At 44.9% G+C, this 18,805-nt stretch overlaps 1 protein-coding gene across 2 annotated transcripts in view; it reads left to right on the forward strand.

Annotated features, from left to right (window-relative positions):
• The window catches only part of ILRUN (inflammation and lipid regulator with UBA-like and NBR1-like domains), a 94,622-nt gene extending 76,525 nt beyond the window's left edge, over window positions 1-18,097 (forward strand). For both annotated transcript variants that reach the window (XM_077904356.1, XM_077904355.1), the window contains one exon: window positions 14,820-18,097. In XM_077904356.1, coding sequence (XP_077760482.1) covers window positions 14,820-14,855 — 36 coding nt within the window. In that variant the 3' untranslated portion in view covers window positions 14,856-18,097. The remainder of the gene's footprint in view (window positions 1-14,819) is intronic.
• The last annotated feature ends 708 nt before the right edge of the window (window positions 18,098-18,805 follow it).

Below are 18,805 nucleotides of genomic sequence, written 5' to 3' on the forward strand. Positions count from 1 at the left end.
GAGTTAAGACTTCATATTGTAACACTATAATAAAAGGTTTTTTCCTCTAAGCTCCTATTTCTTCAGATTTTCCTCCTTAAATTTAACCCTCCAGAGTATAACCATTCCAGGTAGTTAAGTGAGTCAAGCCCTAGGGTAAGCATGTCCTGTTAGAATTGGAATTTGCAGTTGAATTCAATGGGAAGATGAGAGTCAGAGGAGGCAAAACGAGTTGCTTTGGTGCTTTGTATAATAGAAGCCCCTCTCCCAACTGTGAATTACTTGGATCAGTAGTTCCTGTGGTTTAAGGAGGCGGCTGTTCTTGGCCACAGCACTGCATTCATCGTCCTAAGTTGTGAAACTGTTAGTTGTTTGCCACTCCTTTAGGGACTGATGCCTTTTCGCCAATTCTGTGGTGATTGCCCAGACCTAGGGGGTGGGAGCTAGGGTGGGATTGGCAAGGGGTCAGAGTGGATTACCTACCAGCCTTAGTTGAGGTCCTACCATGTTGTCTTTTTTTTTTTTCTTTGAAGGACTAGGCTATGGTGAGGGTAGAGACTATTGAGATTTCTTGAGGTTGATGAGGTTGATGAATTCATGGTATGTTGCCTTTTTTTTTTTTTTTCCATGAACTCTGTAGGATCATTTAGAAGTAATATTTGCAAGAACCACAGTGAAAAGGTTCTCATTGGAGATGATATTCAAGAAGACTATTGGCTATAATGCATTGAGAATGTGGCACTTAGGTCCCAAAGAAAAACTGGAGCCTCCTTGTTTCTTTCTCTCTTTTTTTCCTTCCTTCCTTAAAGATTGATTGATTGATTGGTTGATTGATTGATTTTTAAGGTTAAGGGAAGGGCAGAGGAGAGGAGGAAGGAGAGAAGCAGACCTCCGTTCTCACTGAGCAGGGAGCCAGTGTAGGGCTCAGTCTCATGACCCTGAGATCATGACCTGAGCTGAAATCAAAAGTCAGTCACTTAACTGACTGCACCACTCAGGCACCCTTCTTGTTTCTTAATTTAAGGAGAATCTTATTCAGAATGCATTTATGTGTGCATCTAGCAATTGCTCTGAAAGGATTTCTGGTTAAAGTTGAGTCAGCTCCACCTCTTAAGGCAGTAAGAGAACAGGATAGGGTATAGACAGACATCACTAAGTATTTATTAACACATCTGTGCACATTTTAGATCAGTGTACATTGTTCAGATGGAGACTTGAAGAATAAAAGAACTTACCCCTATCAACTAGCAGCATACAGTGCAGTAGGGGAGATGAAATATGCATACAGCAATTAGGAAACAATTTAGTTAAGTATGGAGAGACAAAAACAGTCAAAATGTGCAGTTTGTGTGTATGGCTGTGGATTAAATTTAGGGCAGAGAGGAAGAAGAGATTGAGTTGGTCTTTTCAAAGGATAGATTTGGAAAGAGGAAGGACAGTGGAGAACACTTTAAGTGCTGAGGGCAGAATGAGTAAGAGACATGTTCTCAGGAGATGTGGGTGACAGAGATGGGTTCAGGTTGCGGTGCTTTTCTTTGAGGAGCAGTGGATGAAATAGTCATAAATGGCTTTGAAAAGAATTGAGACTGTACTTAAATGGATATCTTAAAGCAGAGCTTATTCATAATGCTAAACATTTGTGTTTGGCTTGAGAATACAGATTTATCTTTATTTGTTTGTTTGACACAGAGCACAAGCAGGGGGGAGCTGCAGGCAGAGGGGGAGGGAGAAGCAGACTCCCTGCTGAGCAGGGAGCCTGATGCAGGCGCTATCCCAGGACCCTGGGATTATGACCCAAGCCGAAGGTGAAGGCAGACACTTAACTGAGTTAATGTATACTATACATTATAATATACATAATGTATACTAACATGGCACCTCCAGATTTATTTATTTTTGAAGGCAGGCATGCTTGAGTCAGCTCGAGAGTATGCTTGACACAGTGATGAGATTGGGTATACCAAAGTTATGTTCTAACTATTCCTATATGGCAAGTGTGTTGCCACGTACTTTACATGTTTGATCTCATTTTTTGGACAAGAAAACAAAGCTCCAAGGGACTCAGTAACTTGCTCAATATTACATAGCTATTGAGAGGCAGAGTTGGAATTCCAATCCAAGGTGCCACATTATTAAAATGTAGTATTAGTAGGTAAACCTGGGCTCTCCCTAGATCCTCCTGTTGGGCTGGAGGCTGTATTTGGTTAAAGCATTTACTGAGTTGATGATCGGTATCATCAAAGAGTGAAAAAAAGCAGAGTTGAAATAAGATCAGTGGCTCTAATGTAAACTGAAAATTGCTTGTGGCATCTTCTTTTTGAAGAGTTCCCTTGTTTGTCTTTAAAGTAGTTTTCCTGGTTAATAAAAATAAGAACTTAGGGTGCAAAACCTTTGTGGTGTTTATAATGATTAGCACCCTTTTGTTTATTAAATGAGTGGAAAGAATGAAGGGAACCTCTGGGCTTTAGACTTGGGTTGTGTGTTTGCAGTTCACCCCAGGTGCCACCTTTATTGGATAGGGAGGAGGAGTACCTGATGCCCCCATGTCAGGGATCAGAGTAAACAGTAGATTTGACTTACTCTAAAGAAATTCCCTGCCTCCCATTAAGGCTGGGAAAGAACATGATGCTCTTGGAAGCCCATGACCACAACTATAATAGATACGGTTTCCTACTGCCTCCATAGTTACAGTTTAACTTGGTGAGGTTGGTAGGATGAAATGAAAAGATTGCTTCATGCATCTGCTCTAGGAGGGCTGCATAGGTATGTCATCATAATGACACATATGGCAGTGCCAGGAACTGGACACCCCAGGAGCCCTTCCCCAGCTGTACTTGAATAATCATAAGCTCTCTGGACTCAGTGCTCCATGTCTGGGGGGAAGCTCTGGGTGAGAATGCCAGCTCTAGTTCCATCCCACAACTCAGAAGGCCTGGCCCCTCCCTGTGTGAGAGCTGTCAAAGAGAGTCAGAAAAGTAAGTATATGCTGACCTCCTCCAAATTATTCATAAATCTGACTCCCTGCTTTTTGTTAGAAATTAGCTGGTCTCATTGCTCAATTGTGGCTGACCTGTCCCATGTGAACAGTCAGATCAAGTATTGATGAAGGTTAGGTGCTGTTATAGTGAACCCTTTTTATGTGATTAGCTCAAGAGCCTCTGAGGACAAACAGTCACAGTAGGATAGGTGCTTACTCTGTTGACTCAAGGCTAGTGTTGCCATGCATTCTAGCTCTCTGACTCATCTCTGGAGGCCAGGATAGCTTCTGTTTGGACAGTGTGAGAATAGTTTTAAAAAAAATTTTTTTATAGAGGTGTGGAAGGAGAAAAGTCCTGTTAAAATTAGATGGCTTTTCCCCCTTATTTGCCAGTAATTTTTTTAATATCTAAATGTTTTCTAAGAAGGCTTTCTTACAGAGGAAAAGCACGCCAAACAGTCTGATGCAGGACAGATGGTAATAGGCGTGTGGCTGTCAAAAACCAAGGGGCTGTTCTTAAGGAAGGCCAAATGCTTCACTTCCTTTCTCTTAAAAAAGTAATAATTTACACTGAGGGAGCTGAAAAGAATCCCAGATTCATTTATTTTGTTACTTGGCCTATGGCTCTTATTTTGTATTTGTTCTTACTTTAAAAAATGTTTGGAGCTGGTATATGTCATATACTCCTCCTTTAAACTGGATTACAGTCTGAGCCACTGTTATTACTTCCGCCAAGTGCTGGTTCAGAAGGAGAAACTTGTTATTATCTTTGTGGGGAGGTTCATCGTGCTCCTCCAGTGTCAGCCACTGCCGAGCGCCATCTGCCCTGCCTGCCCACATTCCCACCTGCTTCTCTTCCTATCTCTCTCTGACAGCCAACCTTTAGTATGTTTTGGCTCTGGAGATAGAGCAGGAGTCAGTCTGCTTTTATTACATCGGAAGTCAGCTCCCTCTAGATCTGCTACAATCTATGTTGACTAAGGCATAGAGGAGTTATTTTCCCTCCATTTAGGTGAGAGTTTAGAAATCTTAGTAGAGGTTGCCTGGGGAGGTTTGGAAAAGGCAAATCTTTTGCTATGTGGGCCTGAGGATATAAGAGTGATGGATCTTCTTATCTATTTTGAAGTAGCCAGTTTAACATAATAATAGGGGGTGAGTTTGGGGTGACATAATGGAATTGGGTTCAACATTTGCCCAGAGCAGAGGGCCCTGAATTTGACCAGAAGGCAGGTGGTTGGTGTCTATAGCTGGGATAATTGGTTTTGTGAGGGAGTAGAGGGCAGTGTGACCTTCCCACTGCCATGGGACTTGAGTTTTCGCTCTCAGATGCCTACCCTTTTGTGAAAGGTTTAGAGATGATTCAGAGAGAAACTAGAAGGAAAACTTGAGTCACTTGATATTTTATCCAGTTTTTGTTTTCTTTTGGCAGGGGACAGGTAGCAAAAGCACAGGACACTCAGGTAGAGGCCAATCAGAATGCCGTAATTAGAGCTATAAAACTACCATTTATTGAGCACTTACTATGTCCAGGCACTGTGCCGAGAACTTTTTAAATTTAATTTTTGTTAAAATTATCAATGTATATAGTTTAAAGAGCCAAGTAGTTCTACAAAGTTTATTACAAAAACACTGGTCGCCTCCCTTCCTCCCCACCCCCAGCATTTGCTCCTCAGAGGCAGCAGGCTCAATGTTTGATATGCATTACTTCATTTAGTGCACACAACAGTACCATGGTTCAGGGATTGCTCTCTTCCCTCCTTTGCAGTTGCAGAGACTTGAAGTACACAGGTTCCATGATTTGCTCAAGGTCATGCAGCTAGGAAATGGTAAAACTAGGATCTGAACAAAAGCAATTGTCTTTGACTCTTGAGCCTGCTTTCTTAACAGTGTACTGCATTCATAAATCATAAATAGTGTTCAAGTACATATTCTTACCAGTTTAGCTAACAGCTGTGGGTTAGGAGAGAATGCTTTCTATACTATAGTGCTACATTTCAAATGAGGATCAAGCCAGTTATTAACTAAATATTATGTGACTTCTCTACTACTAAACCCTCTCCCCTCACAAGCTCTTATGGAAACTGTAGAAACCAGTTTTTCTCTCTAGCCTCCCAAAGAAAAAGATTCCCTAGACCCTCCATAGTTACTTGGGTTTAGATCTTTGCTGACATTGAAATTTCCATTAAATCACTCTTGTGACGGCAACATCTGTACCGTCTTGAAGCCACAAAACCTGTCTGTATTCCTCTATTATGGCCTAAAGATATAGTCTCTGAAGTTTTACTTTTCTGGAATGAATTTAAAATCTCTTTTTGAACATGCTTATTCCCTTTAAAGTCAGATTTTATTTCTGTAAAAGCTATCTAGAGAAAGCATATTTTAGGCAAAGGGATAGCCAGTACACACCCTGAGGTTGAAGTTTACCTGGTTTGTTTAAGGAACAGAGTGGAGGTGAAGGAGAGTAGAGAAATATGAAGTCAGAGGATGGAAACTAGATCGTGGGGGGGCTTTGTGGGCCCTTCCAAAGCTTTGGGCTTTCTCTCTTAGGAGCAGAGGAAACCATTAAAGGGTTTTGAGCAGAGGGGTGATAAATAAACCCCTTGCCTTTGGAAGGGGGTTGTAAAAGACAGTGGAGTAAAGATGACACCAAGGTTTTTGGTCTAAGCAACTAAAAGGATGGAATTGCCATCAATGGAAAGGGAAAAGACTATGGTAGAAATGGGGAGAAGTCAGGAGGTCCATTTGAGGCACACTGGAGATTTCTTTAAATATCCAAATGGAGATGTCAAGTGGGCTGTTGTATATCCAGGTTGCATTTAAAGTTTAGGAGAAAGGTCTGGGTGGAGATACAAATCTGAGAATTGTGACATACGGATTATATGTAATGCTATAAGACTGGCTGCAGTCCACTAAGTGATGAGTGTAGAGCAGGATTTCTCAGCTGAAGTACTAAGACTATTGACATTTTAGGCCAGATCTGTCTTGAGGTGGGGAGTAGGAGGGGGTGTCTAAATGCATTGTAAGATATTTAGCAGCATTCCTGGCCTTTACCCAGTCCCAGTACATGGCAGTAGTACCTTCCCAACCCCAAGTGTAACAACCAAAAATATCTCCAAACATTGTCAACTGTCCCTTGGGCAGGAAGATGACAAAATCTCCCTACTTGTGAATCATTGGTACAGGTAGAGAAGAGGTCCAAAGACCGGACTGGGCTTAATACTGTCTAACATTTAAACAAACTACTTCATGTTATTCAAAGCACATTTACTGTACTTATTCTCAATTTGTAACAGTCTCATGACTTCTGTAGTTACACCCTTCATTTGACAAAATAGGGAAGTTGTAAGTGACTTGTTCACCCTCACATAGCAGATTAGGGGTGGGGCATGGGCTGGAACCCAGGAACCCAGTTTGAGTCTAGTGTTCTTCTAGACCACACTATGATGAGGTTTGCTGGCAGAAGCAACGACCATTGGTTGTTCACTGAAAGTAGTCTACACTTACTGTCAGGTCGTAGGGACTTTCCCGTTCATCTTTTGGAGCTCCAAAAGAATTTATGACCAGGGAGGAAGCAGTGCAAAACTGAGGAACCTGTCCTGTTCATTGCCCAATTAGTACATTCTGTACCAGAAGGGAATTGTCAGGAAACTCTGGTTTAATGATATTACCATGACTCTCTTTTGAAAACCCAGAGGAGCCAGGAAAGTCCTCCCAGCCTTGCTGGTGTTTGCATTGGCATGGGTCATGTGTGCATTTTAAAAATAAATTAAGCAAACACTATGAGCCTTAGAAAATGTCTTTTGTTGTTTGTAACGTTACTGTCTGACTGAAAATAAAAAGTATCTCCAGGAACTCTCCCCTTTGTCCCTCAAGAGCTTCAAAGTTGTTCAGCTCCATTTTATTTGCTTTGGGGCTCTGAGCATTGTTTTAAACTGGTTTGATGCTGGGCAGTCTTGTAGCTAAAATGCAGCCAGTGTTCCCAGGATTGCCAGAATATTTTATTTTGGTTATGAGGGTGCTTTTTCTTTCCTATGTTCTGAATTTAGCATTTTAATTTCTGATGGAAGTTCTCAAAGTGTAGGACTAGTGAAATCACAGGTTCAAACAGATAAGCGAAATTCAGAAGTGTGAGAAATTTCCCCCTGGTGTGTTCTCAGCTAAGTCTGCTGTAACTGTGTTCTAGCAGGACAGGTGGGGAATTCAAGGTTAGAAGCTGGGAGCTGTTGGACTTCAGGGGAAATGGGGGCTTCCTTAGAGTTCAGCTGCAAGGGAGGTTTTTTCCAAAGCTTTGGACACATCCACTTGCAAGGCCTGAGAATCTTGAACTTTTTGCTGTGATTTCATTGCCCAAAGACCAATTAAAACTGCTTTATACAGAGAGATAGCTTTGATACTATTTAGTTCATAAATGAGTGCTCAACCCATGCTAATCCTTATCTTCAAAGTATTTACTGTCTGATTACATACATGTGACTAGCTCATGGGAAAGAATAACAGCTAGTAAAGGAGTATATTGAGTTCCACTTGACTTTTAAGTAAGTGTTCATATGAATTTTGAGGACGGAGAAGGCACTGGTACCTTGGTACTTGTTAGGTTCAAACTGAATTGGAGGAAGAGGAATCACACGTAGGAAGGCCCAGAGGCATCCACAGGTGGTGTGTGTTCACGGGACACCGGCCAGCCTGCTGCAGAGTACGGTGTGCTTAAAGAGGGTGGGGCGAATTTTGAAGGAAGACCTTTGAAAGCCAAGCAAAGGAGAGCCAATGTTTAATGTGGAAAGAAGCAGAGTAACAGCAACACTCTTGAGCAGGATCATGGCAAGATGACAGCAAGTATGGCTGAATGAGACCAAGGAGAGACCATTTGTTTTCCTACCTCAGTTAGCCAGACATTGGAGGGTGGCAAGTGATTCTGTGAATTAATTGTAAAAGAGGTGGGAGACTGCAGTAGCCTGTAAGGAAGGGTATAGTTGACAGAAGGTTACAGAAATTTGGAAGGAAATTCTAAGAGGAAATGGGACCAGCCGCCTCCCCCAGTGCTACAGCAGAATCCCCGCAGTGCAGCCAGCACCAATGGTGAGAGGGCTAGGAACTTGAGTAAGCTTCTCTCCCTTTGGATGCCCTCCCCAGTGAGACTCCTGTCAGTTCTTTCTTCCTGTTTAGGAAGTTCCTCCGCCCTAGGAGGTGACCATGAGAAAGCTCTGTGTGCTAGCCCCCCAACTGGATTCTAACACACCTGCTGTTACATGGGATTTGGCAGCTAGAATGCCAAATTGTAAATAACTTTTTCTGAAGTCTTTACTGAAAGGGAAAGTCAAACCCAGCCAGTGTTCTTCATCTCCTTGTTTTAGAACTATAAATTATATGTTTAATTCACAATCTTGTTTGAGTTTTATTCTTTATGGTGATTTTCTTGAGTTGCCACACAGTAGGGTAGGTGAATGCTCTGAGAGTTGCCTTTGGCCATAGGGAGCTCTAGATAGATAGGAGGAAGACTGGAGGGAGGATGGGAAGAGGGATGATGAAGAGAGGAAGAATAAGAGTTGCATGATGAGGGGCACCTGGGTGGCTGGCTCAGTGGTTGAACCCCTGCCTTTGGCTCAGGTCCTAATTCTGGGATCCTGGGATCAAGTCCCATATCAGGCTCTCGCAGGAAGCCTGCTTCTCCCTCTATGTCTCTGTATCTGTGTGTCTCTCATGAATGAATAATAAAATATTTTTTTAAAAAAAGAGTTGCATGATGAAGGGTTGGATGGATGGGTAGAGGGAGAATGGATGGATAGATGACCAGGTCCCCAGCAGGATTGTAGAAGTTAGTTAAGAGCAACAGAAAAACTGTTACAGAGATAAGTATAAAAAATTGGTTTTGGGGATCCCTGGGTGGCGCAGCGGCTTAGCGCCTGCCTTTGGCCCAGGGCCCGATCCTGGAGACCCGGGATCGAGTCCCACGTCAGGCTCCCGGTGCATGGAGCCTGCTTCTCCCTCTGCCTGTGTCTCTGCCTCTCTCTCTCTCTCTGTGACTATCATAAATAAATAAAAAAAAATTTAAAAAAAAATTGGTTTTGCAGGGCTTTAAAAAAAAAATCATCACACTTCGACTAAGTCAAGCTTTGAGCAGCTTTGGCACAAGCAGAAGGCTGTGAACTGAGCCTGCCCCATGATCAGCCCTCATGCATAAAAATAGGTTTATTTTCTTTCCTTTGGCTGGTTCTCATACTCATCCTCAGCCAGTGCATCAAATATATCTTTGAAATTTTGAGGACTGTCACATGAAAGTGGCTTGAACACCAGTGTGGAAGCATCTACAGAAGTACCTCTCCTGCTCACGTGGCCCTGCTCTTCCAGTAGGAAACCTCCTGGAGCAGTCAGCCGCCATTGAGGGAAGGATCCTGGTTTGAATTTTCTTGAGAGAGTCCTCATTACTCTGCCCATTATTCCAATAGAGACTTTATTTCTAATTAATAAGAGAAGAACAGGTTTGATCAGGGCGTGGTCAGTCAAGCCAGCCTTGTGAGCAGGGCCCCACCACACCATGTTTGCAGTACAGGATCAGGACAGAACTTAGTACTAAATCTTGTATTCTTCTGTGTTTGCATTCAGTGTAGTTAGTGATACAAAAGGAGCACTAGGCAGAAGCAGCGCTGACCAGGACTGGCTCAGGCAGTAAGGCGGAGGAGGGCTCTCCCGATGTTATCTGATGCTGCCATCAGTATACACCGGGAGAGCATGTTATTTCACAGCCCTGCAGCATACGCTCCTTTTTGTTAATGTGTGTGAACCTTTTTATTTATTTAAATCACAAATAAAAGCAAAATAAAGACAGGTATGTGAAAGTGTCCATGTTGTGGTGCTTTATCTACACAACTAACTTCCAAATAGAAAAGGTGTACCCCAAAAAACCCTTGTAAGACATACCTTTGTTTCAGTAGGTTTTTCAGCCTCCTTTTTTTCTCCCTGGAATGTTAAAAACCAAATGGCTCATCAGTGCAGAGTAGTTCACCGTCATTCACTCATTTGTGTTGCTGCTATTTGAGACTTAACTGTATGCAAGGCATAAAGAATTGGCAGAAGCAGGTTCCACCCTCTTCAAGGGCAACTTACTCTCCTCATAGCCCCATACTTCCTACTGTTGAAAATTGATGAGGAAACTTTTTAAAAATAGTCCAGCTGAAACAGAACTCGTGTCCTGTCTTTTTAGTACCTTAACATAGAGTTAATGTTTTCTCTGAGTGACAATTTTTAGTACTCTTCAAAAAGTTACTTTGATTTCTCTGTATTTTAGAACTTTTGCAGGTCCACACTCACATAAGATTAGTGATAACCAGATCACTGGCTGAGAGTGACTCTGCTAGTCCACAGGGGGCAACTATAAACTATTGTGAAAAATCACAGATTATTTTTAGGTTTGTTTGAGAACAGATCACAAGTACTGGATCTTAAATTGTCTTTTTTAGGAGATTGTGGTAAATGGGACTGAGTTATGTTTTGTCCATAAATGTTGTCTTCTAAAAATATTTAAAAATATTTTAGAATTTTAGCTAAGTTATGGCTCTCAGTAGTTTTTCCATCATGGAAGTTCAGTTCAGGACCTGGTCCAACTACTGTGATGATTCAGCTGGCCTGAGGCCGAGGTCTTTTTCCCAGACACCAAGGAACAGAGAGGCACCTCTGTCTTAGCTGGTGGGTATGGAGCTTCTGTGCTTTAAGAGAGCTTGCCTGCCCTGGAGCCAAGTAGAATTTAGGTCCCAGGGCTCATAGCTACTGCAGCTGTGCAGTGAAGGGCTTAGGGAAGGCTGAAGCACACAGGCAACACCTCAGTCCCTGTGGACCTAAAGGCTGTCTCTCCTTTGCCAGGAAAACTTTCCTGTCCCCTTAACAGATGTAGCCTTTGAAAGCCTTGAAAACTGTGCAACTCAAATAGGCCCTGGGGAACTGGCCTTTAGACTTGGAGTCAGATACAGGACTTCTTTTCAGGGTTTGATTATTCATACCCTCTCTTAGCATGGATAAATCCAGCCTTGTGGTTGGTCTCTGTGTGATGAGGAGTGATTCCTCAGAGAGAGAAGGGCAGCCTTCTGCACCAGACTCCTGAGCTTTGCAATCATGCTGATGGCCACAATTTTCACTTGAGTTGGTTTAATTCAGGGCTCTGTACTAACTACCACCTGATGCCTCTGTCCCTGTTTTTCTTATTAGTAGAGTCACAGCTGTTTTAGGAGAGGTGTCAGTTGAAGCCAGTTTCTTGTTCCTCTGGATGGAGGTTGAAGAGTTGCTAGGCCCAGAAGAGAATGAACGTTATCTCTATTGCCAAACCCTGCTTTTAGGCTGGGGTTGGAGACATGAGCCACTAAAACCTGTTACACTGGGCCTTGGAACTCCAGTGGAACCTGAAATGTGGATGGGCCTCCTGTTTCAAATATACCTCCATCCCACTGCTAGGAAAGGCACTTCCTGCGTAGCCTCCTGCTTGGCCTCCTGCCATTGGATGCCCTGAACAAGCTGTTCTTGGAATCTCTGCCAGGCTTTTCCTCCACCACTAGTAATGCATTGCCTGTGTTCTGTGATCCATCTATGACACCTATAATCCTGCGTGTGGGGAGTCTAGATGATAAAGTGGTTTTGAAATAGAATTGGTTCCCTCTCCCTTCCTGGAAGTGATGGTAGTTAATTTGAAGGGTAGGGTGGGTGGGACTAGAGTTTGTTCTTCAAGCCACCTTTCTGCACCAATAAAACATCAACAACTTCCAATATGCCATTCTCTGGGTAAAAAGGGATTAGGTAGCATTTTTTTTCCCCAAAAGACACAGAACTTCAGCCACCAAGCTAAAGGCCAACAAATCCATAATCTAAGCTAGTTATATACCACACTGAATGTCCAAGGGCCAAGGCAGTCAAAAGTGGAAGTCTGAAAATGCTCATCGTGCTTTTGTTCCTCCCTCTGCCGGTTGCCCAGGACCCATTCTATTTATCTGTGAAATGGGAATGTGCAACAGCTCCTTAGCAAGGTCACGAATTCCCTTCTCCAAGCATTCCAGGCAAGTCACACGGCTATTGGTTGGATATTAAGGCCCATGTTGAAGTGTGTGGAGGTTTGGTCTGGAAGACAGTTAAATTTAGGGGAAAATATTTCATAGAAAGCAAATGCTGTTTGTCTTTTGGTGTCTTTCGGTTTTTCTTTTGTCTGTGCATTTTTTCCTGCACAGAGACCTTTAAGCATTGTATTGGTTCTAACTCTTGTAGGAATCAAGGCTGTTACTGCTTTCCTTGGGTTATTCCAGATGAACAAATACTGGGAAGTACTGAGGACACCTTGTTGTAAGCTTTCTATACTTTCTACTAATGGTGTGTGTGACCTCCAACCAGGCCCTACAGAATGGAGTCTGAGAGCCCTTTGGCTCCCCAGCCCACCCTTGTTAATCAGGTTGTACCATGGTAGCTGAGATGGTTACAGCCTTAGCCTATCTGCTGGAATGTAGTTCACTTGGGGACTGGCAAACATGTGGCCATTTTAAACACCACTGCTCTTACCAGTTATGTGCCCTTGAAGTTGGTCACCTCTCTGAGTTTGGAGATCTTGGTTTGTCTCAGTGAATCTTTGCAAGAATTACAGAGAATATGTTAAAGTGCCCCAGCAGCATCTCGTGTGTAGTTGATGCTCAATCCATGAAGGCCTGCCCATCCTCCAAATTCACCTGGTCAGGATTTTTTGTTCAGTGATAACCACCAAGCAGCTAGAGACATACTCCCGGTCTTTTGAGGCATTATGTAGGGGAGGGGAAAAAAGCGAAAGCAGTTTCAGTGCCTTCCACTGAAAACACTATAGAAACTTTAATCTCATGTTCCCTATTCTTGTCATCTTTGACCTCTGGCCTAAACATGACCAAAGGGCATCCTTTCTTAGAGTCCTATTTTTCAGTCTCTTGAGCCAGGCAGTATATTGAGTCAATACTCCTAGAGCTTGAAATCCTGGAAAGATTCAGAGAGGAACCCGAGACCCTCTGAGGGGAAAGGACCTTATGGTCACTTTGTGAGCTGGTGCAAAACTGGGAGTAGAACCCAGATCCCCTCCTCCCAGTTCTGAGCGGCCTACATCCCACAGCAGTGGAAACAGGGAGGGTCTTGCATCTCCAGGCTAACTACCTTCAGAGAGCCCTGCCTCTCTTGGGACCTAGGAGACTGTGACCAGATAGATGGTATGACCCCCAGGCACTTGTGTCGCCAGGCCTAAGCAGCTATTTTAAAACTTGGATTTGGAATGGCCAATATTCCTTCAACTCAGAGGTGTCTGACACTCCAGATAGTAGTCTGGGAAATACCTGTCCTCTTTTAGTTATTAATTCAACAAATGTTTATTGGGTACCTCTTGGGCCAGGCATCATGCTAGATGCTGGGGAGATGGAAGCAAACAGGACAAAGTTATACCGAAAAGGATTCTAATCACTGCCAACCCAGCAAGCAGACACTGTTTTCCCTCCTCAAAGAAATGTGTCATATTTTAATTTTTTTAATTTATTTTTATTTTTTAAAAGATTTTATTTATTCATGAGAGACACAGAGAGAGGCAGAGACACAGACAGAGGGAGAAGCAGGCTCCCTGTGGGGAGCCCAGTGCAGAACTTGATCCCAGGACCCCAAGAGATCATGACCTGAGCCAAAGGCAGATGCTCAACCACTGAGTCACCCTGGTGCCTCTGTGTCATTTTTTTTTTAAGACAATCAAATTCTGACTGCCCATATCCCATCAAGCTAATAGGAAATTTCATGTCAGTCATTCTTGTGCCTTCTCACTCTCGGTTGTGCCTAGTTTCAGGATTCTTAACCTAGTTGTCAAGCATCAACACTCTCCAGTCATTTGTCACAGTTATGGTTGAGGCATCTGCTCTTTGTACCCCTTTGGTCCATTTGGTCCAAGGGTCCAGCTGCCCATAGGCCACTTTAGGGTGTAGGACCCTAGGGAGGCTGGTCACCAGTTAGCTTTTGCCCTCCTAGGTCTTGGCATTGACCAACTCTTTCCAAAGAACGCACTCCAGGAGGAGGGTGGGAAGGTGGAGGGAGTCACAGGGCATCCTCCAGCAAGTTCATGCCGCTGCTTTTTGGTGTCGGCACATCTTGGTGTCTCATTCTGAATATAAGGGAAAAGTGAGACTATGAAGCTTTTTCCACCCAAACAGTACTGAAAATAACTTTGGGAATAGAGAATAAACCTTATTATCACGTGGCAAGGGAGAGGCAGTGTGGGAGAGCAAAAATCAGACTTAGTTTTAAACCTTGGCTCTGCCTTATTCTACCCATGTGACTTGGAGCAGGTCTTTTACTCTCTGCAGTCAGATGGGCCCGAGTTAAATGAGCGTCGTAATACTCACCTGGCTTTCAGGTAAGGTTTAAAGACAATGTGTGCAAAGCTGCTAGTACCATGCCTGTTATCTACGTGCTTAGACAGTTGCCATTTCTGCTGCAGTGCTGTTGTTGGTATAAGGGGCATTAGCCAGAAGGTTAAGGTGCAGAAAATGGTGCACTGGGATCTTTAGCAGAAAGGTTGAGACGTTGTTGTCCAGCAGAAAGGAAGGCTTTGTGACCTGGATGGAGGAAAGTTGACACTGATTGATGTAGCAGTTGAAAGATGAGGACTGCCCCCACTGCCTCCCATCTCTTTGGTTGGTGTGATGGAGTGGGAACACTTAAGGGCAGAAATGCTGATATGTGGCCCCTTGAGGTTTTGGGTAGCAAGGACAACCCTCAGGCTTTGTCTATGCCTTGGGGCTTCCTTCTGGCTCACTGGGGACCATAGATTCTTTAACTTGGTTTAATTGTCAAGTTGTACCTGCTTTGTTTATCATCACTGACTATGTTCACTCTCTTCCAGGGGCTCCACGGGCCTTACCCCTTCGGCCAGTCTTAAACGGACACCGGCAAGAAGAAAAATTAACAAAAGACAGAAGGCCTGACTTTGGGGTGGGGGGGAGGGCAGGGGGTTCCTCTGGATTGCAGACCATACCGCATGGACCCCTGGCTCTGACCCCCCTCTCCCCCAATCCTGGAAGAAGAGGAAGAAGCAAAACAGACTAGTTTTGAGTAAACTCAGTATGCATGTGTGAATGCTGAATCGCAGGAATGGTGTTGAGGCTACTAAGAAGAAACCCATGCAGCCGCCTTGGGTTTTGTTTATTAGGCATCAGTCTAACAAGTCATTAGGTCACTTGGGAAGGAAAACAAAGTTTCAAATGGGGGAAAAAAAGCCATCTTTTTAAACAAAAATTACTTTGCCTACAAACAGGTTGTAGTTTTGAGCACACGTTAATTTTTTTCCCTCTTTCCCCACTCTTTTTTTCTTTTTTTCTTTTTTTTTTTTAAGGTAAGGGATAATATACCCTTTCTAGAATAGCTGCTTGCTCTGGAAGCGATTCAGGTTACAAGCTGGTGTGGCATGTTTGGGGACTCTGTGGGTCTGTGCTACAGGTGGACATCTCCTGTGCCACCTGACTCCAGCAGTCTCTGACCCCATTTGTTTTTAATGGCATCAGCCAATGAGTTATCACCCTTTTCCTCTTCTTTTCTGCTTAATCTTCTGTTGATTTACACCTTTGACATTTGTATTCATCAACCCTGTGGCTTGTTACCATCAGAACCTCTCTGAAGACCAAACTTCCCTGTGTGGCCAGCAGAGGAAGTCTTGAAGACAGATCTTGGGCAACATGGAAGTTTCTGAGGCCGAGAGGTGTCCTTCTGCACACACAACAATTCAGATTGCTTTTTTCCATGTTTCTCTTGGCAGAGAGAAATGCCATCACGCTTACTGCTCTTTTGGATTCTTCATACACAGTGGCTCCCCGTTCGCGCTGGAAACAGTGCCTCTGTGTGTGTGTGTGCCACATACACACACACACACACACGAGTGTTGGTGCAGCTCACCAGCAAACATGCGGCAGGCAGGTGGAAAGGTGTCCAGGCTTCTCTGTTGTTAACAAACTCCCTTCCCTTGTTTCCCTCCCATTGTCTTTTGTGCTATTTTCACAGCCTGTTAGTGGAGGCTGAGCTGTTAACATATGAAGTTACAGCCCCAGATGGGGAATTGACCATGGGGAAGGGCCACAGTTACTGACTATGTGATTTGGGAGACCACACTTTGATGAAATGAGAGCACCCCCACCCTCAGCAGAATGCTTGGCTCTTGGGAGGTGGTGGGCGAGGGGCAGCCCAGCCAGAGCAGAAGATGATCGGCTGGCTGCCCACTTGGGCATGTGGCCCCACTGGCATCCTGTGGATCCCAAGCAGATTGAGATGTGGACCTCTCCATGGGATGCTCGAACCAGGCTAGAACAGCTGTCTGCCAAAGATACAAGAATATGCAAAGTCCCTCTTCTCTTTTTTTCTCACCCCCTCCTTCCCTTGAGTCTTGGTTGGTTTGATAGTCGGGGATGTGGATCTAGGGTGCGGTTGCAGGGTCACCTGCCTGTTCTCACACCTCCATCCACCCCAGGGGTGAGAGACAAGCAGAGAGACCGGGTGATGAGCGGCTGCAAGGGGTCATATAGCCTGGGTGTGGGTGAGGGTCTGCCTGCCTGTCTGTCTCTTGAGTGTCTGAGTTCCAAAAATGTGTGTTGTTTGTTCCTCCTCATCCTCTTCTGAGACTGTTGTTTTTTAAAGCTTGACTGTGGGAGAAAAGCTTGTATGAAGTTCCCCCTTTACCTCCCCACCTCCCAGAAAATAAAAGGATAAGCTTTGGTCCAGTGGAAAAGTGCTGGGGGAAGGTGGGGCCAGCCTGCCAAGGAGAGCAGTGCAGCTGGGTCTGGGGTGAGACTACGGCTCACCCCAAGCAGCCGCTTCCAGTGCACACAAGTGCCCCGCTCCTGAGCAGAGGGAAGTCCCTCTGGGTGCCCAGGCCATCACCGGCCCAAGCCAGGGGCTCACCATGGCTTTTTGTCTGAGGGCCCTCTGAGGCCCAGATTGCCACTACTGTTGGTGCCAACCTCCTGGGACACTGCCACCCTGGAGCCCACAGACACCCCAGCCATTCTCCTGGTTTGATGGCCCTCAAGACAGCACGTCTCCAGCTACTGCTGGCAGGATCATGGGAGGCTTTACATCACCTGGTTTCTTAGCTTCCTCATCAGCCCCACACCAGGTGTCCCTTCCCCACTTCCCAGGAGAGGCTGTCTGGCTTGATTCAGCTGGGGCTTTAGTAGGTCACCATTAGTGAGTCTGACCCTGCCAGAGGCATCCCACTCCTCCTCTTGCTTGGAGGCAAGGTGACTGTCCCAAGCACGTTGACTCCCCTCCCAAGAGCAAACCATTTCTGTACACATCCTTGGAGAGGTGAGCTCCTTGCAGAGGGCCAGAGCAAGCATAAGCCATGCGATAGGAGTAAGGGATTCCATGGCTGCCCCAGGACCATTCAGTCCCCTCTCACTAGTCTGAGTTCTGAGCAGTGCCTGGAGCCCCTTCTCCTCCCCTGCCTAGTGTGGTGATAGAAGTGACTCTCTCAGCCCCAGTGTGCTCTGCTCCTCTTGGACTCTTCCCCAAAAGTCAGGCTGCCTCTAGGCAGGACCACCAGTGTCTGGCACCCGTGAGAGGAGGCAGACAGCAGCATCCTTAGGGGCCTGAGCCCAGCGAGGGAGGCAGAGAGACTCAGGCCTGGGAAGAACCTATTGTGTGCATGGAGTGAGGTGTGTGTGGATGTGTGTACGCGTGCATGCCTTTTTTTTTCTTTTTGCCATGGGGACAGTTGAATTTGGGGTATTTTTCTACAAGAAACAGCCTTCTCTCCCCCAGTAAGGATTGGCTGTAACCTTAAGCTCATCATAGAACCTCACCAAGACAGCTTGTGTGGCTTGAGGATGGCCAAGATGGGATCCCCAAATTCAGCTGGAGCCCCAGCAGGAGAGGACGGTGGGGTTGCCAGGGCTCAGAAGTGCAAGCTGATTCCCCACCCCACCCTGCCTTGCCTTTCCTTCATTTCCTTGGTTGAGTGCTGGAGCAGCAGTGGCTGCCCGTCCAACCTGGACAGTGGTGTGTAGCAAGCAGGCTGGGTGGGTGTTTGTGGTGGGGCCTCTTGGTGCCTGGGAGGAGCTGAAGATGGGGAGGTTTTTCCTTACTGTATAAATGAATATTTGTATGATTAAATTAACACACACACACACAAAATCCTGTTTTCATGTGTGTTATTTTTATCGTGCTGTCAACTGCTACTTGCCATGTACTGCTCACCCCCACAGTGACTCTGTGATATGTGCTTTTTAGTCCCTGGGTCTTCTTTTTGCAAATGGGAAAACTGATTAGCCCTGGGGTTATAATTAGATCTACTGCCTTCCTAGCTTCAGTGACCAAAATGGTGAGGAAGCTCTTTCCAACGGCCTTTAGGTCCACAGAGTACTGTGCATCTATTGAGCATCTTGCTATCCCCAGCACATAAGCACCAGCCAAGTTAGTGTTGATCTGCCAGCAGACATTGTTTGGGCATTTACTGTGTGTTGGGTACATAGCACAGGTGTAGGAATAGCACAGGGAAATGCAGAGCATCACGGGCATCTTCCCTACGGGGAAAAAAGACAAGGCTTAGTTGAGGAGTCGTCCTCAGTCCTAGCTGGGCCCCTGGCATCCTAGATTTAGATAGAAGAGGGAATGCATCTTCTCTTAAGGTGGTTCCCATGGTGGTTGGGTTATAGTTTTTTGGTGGTCTAGGCACTGCTTCTGGCATATAATGAATTAGATAAGTTTTTGTGGACTGGCCTGGCAATCTGAGAGTCAGGTAGGGACCATGTTCTAGGCAATTGGCAAACAAGCTTGGAATCTTCCCCCAGTACTTAAAAGTGATACAGGCCTATGGTTTTTTTTTTTTTTTTTTTTTTTTTT

The sequence above is a fragment of the Canis aureus genome, chromosome 7 (genome assembly GCF_053574225.1).
Source record: "Canis aureus isolate CA01 chromosome 7, VMU_Caureus_v.1.0, whole genome shotgun sequence".
Lineage (NCBI taxonomy): Eukaryota > Metazoa > Chordata > Mammalia > Carnivora > Canidae > Canis > Canis aureus.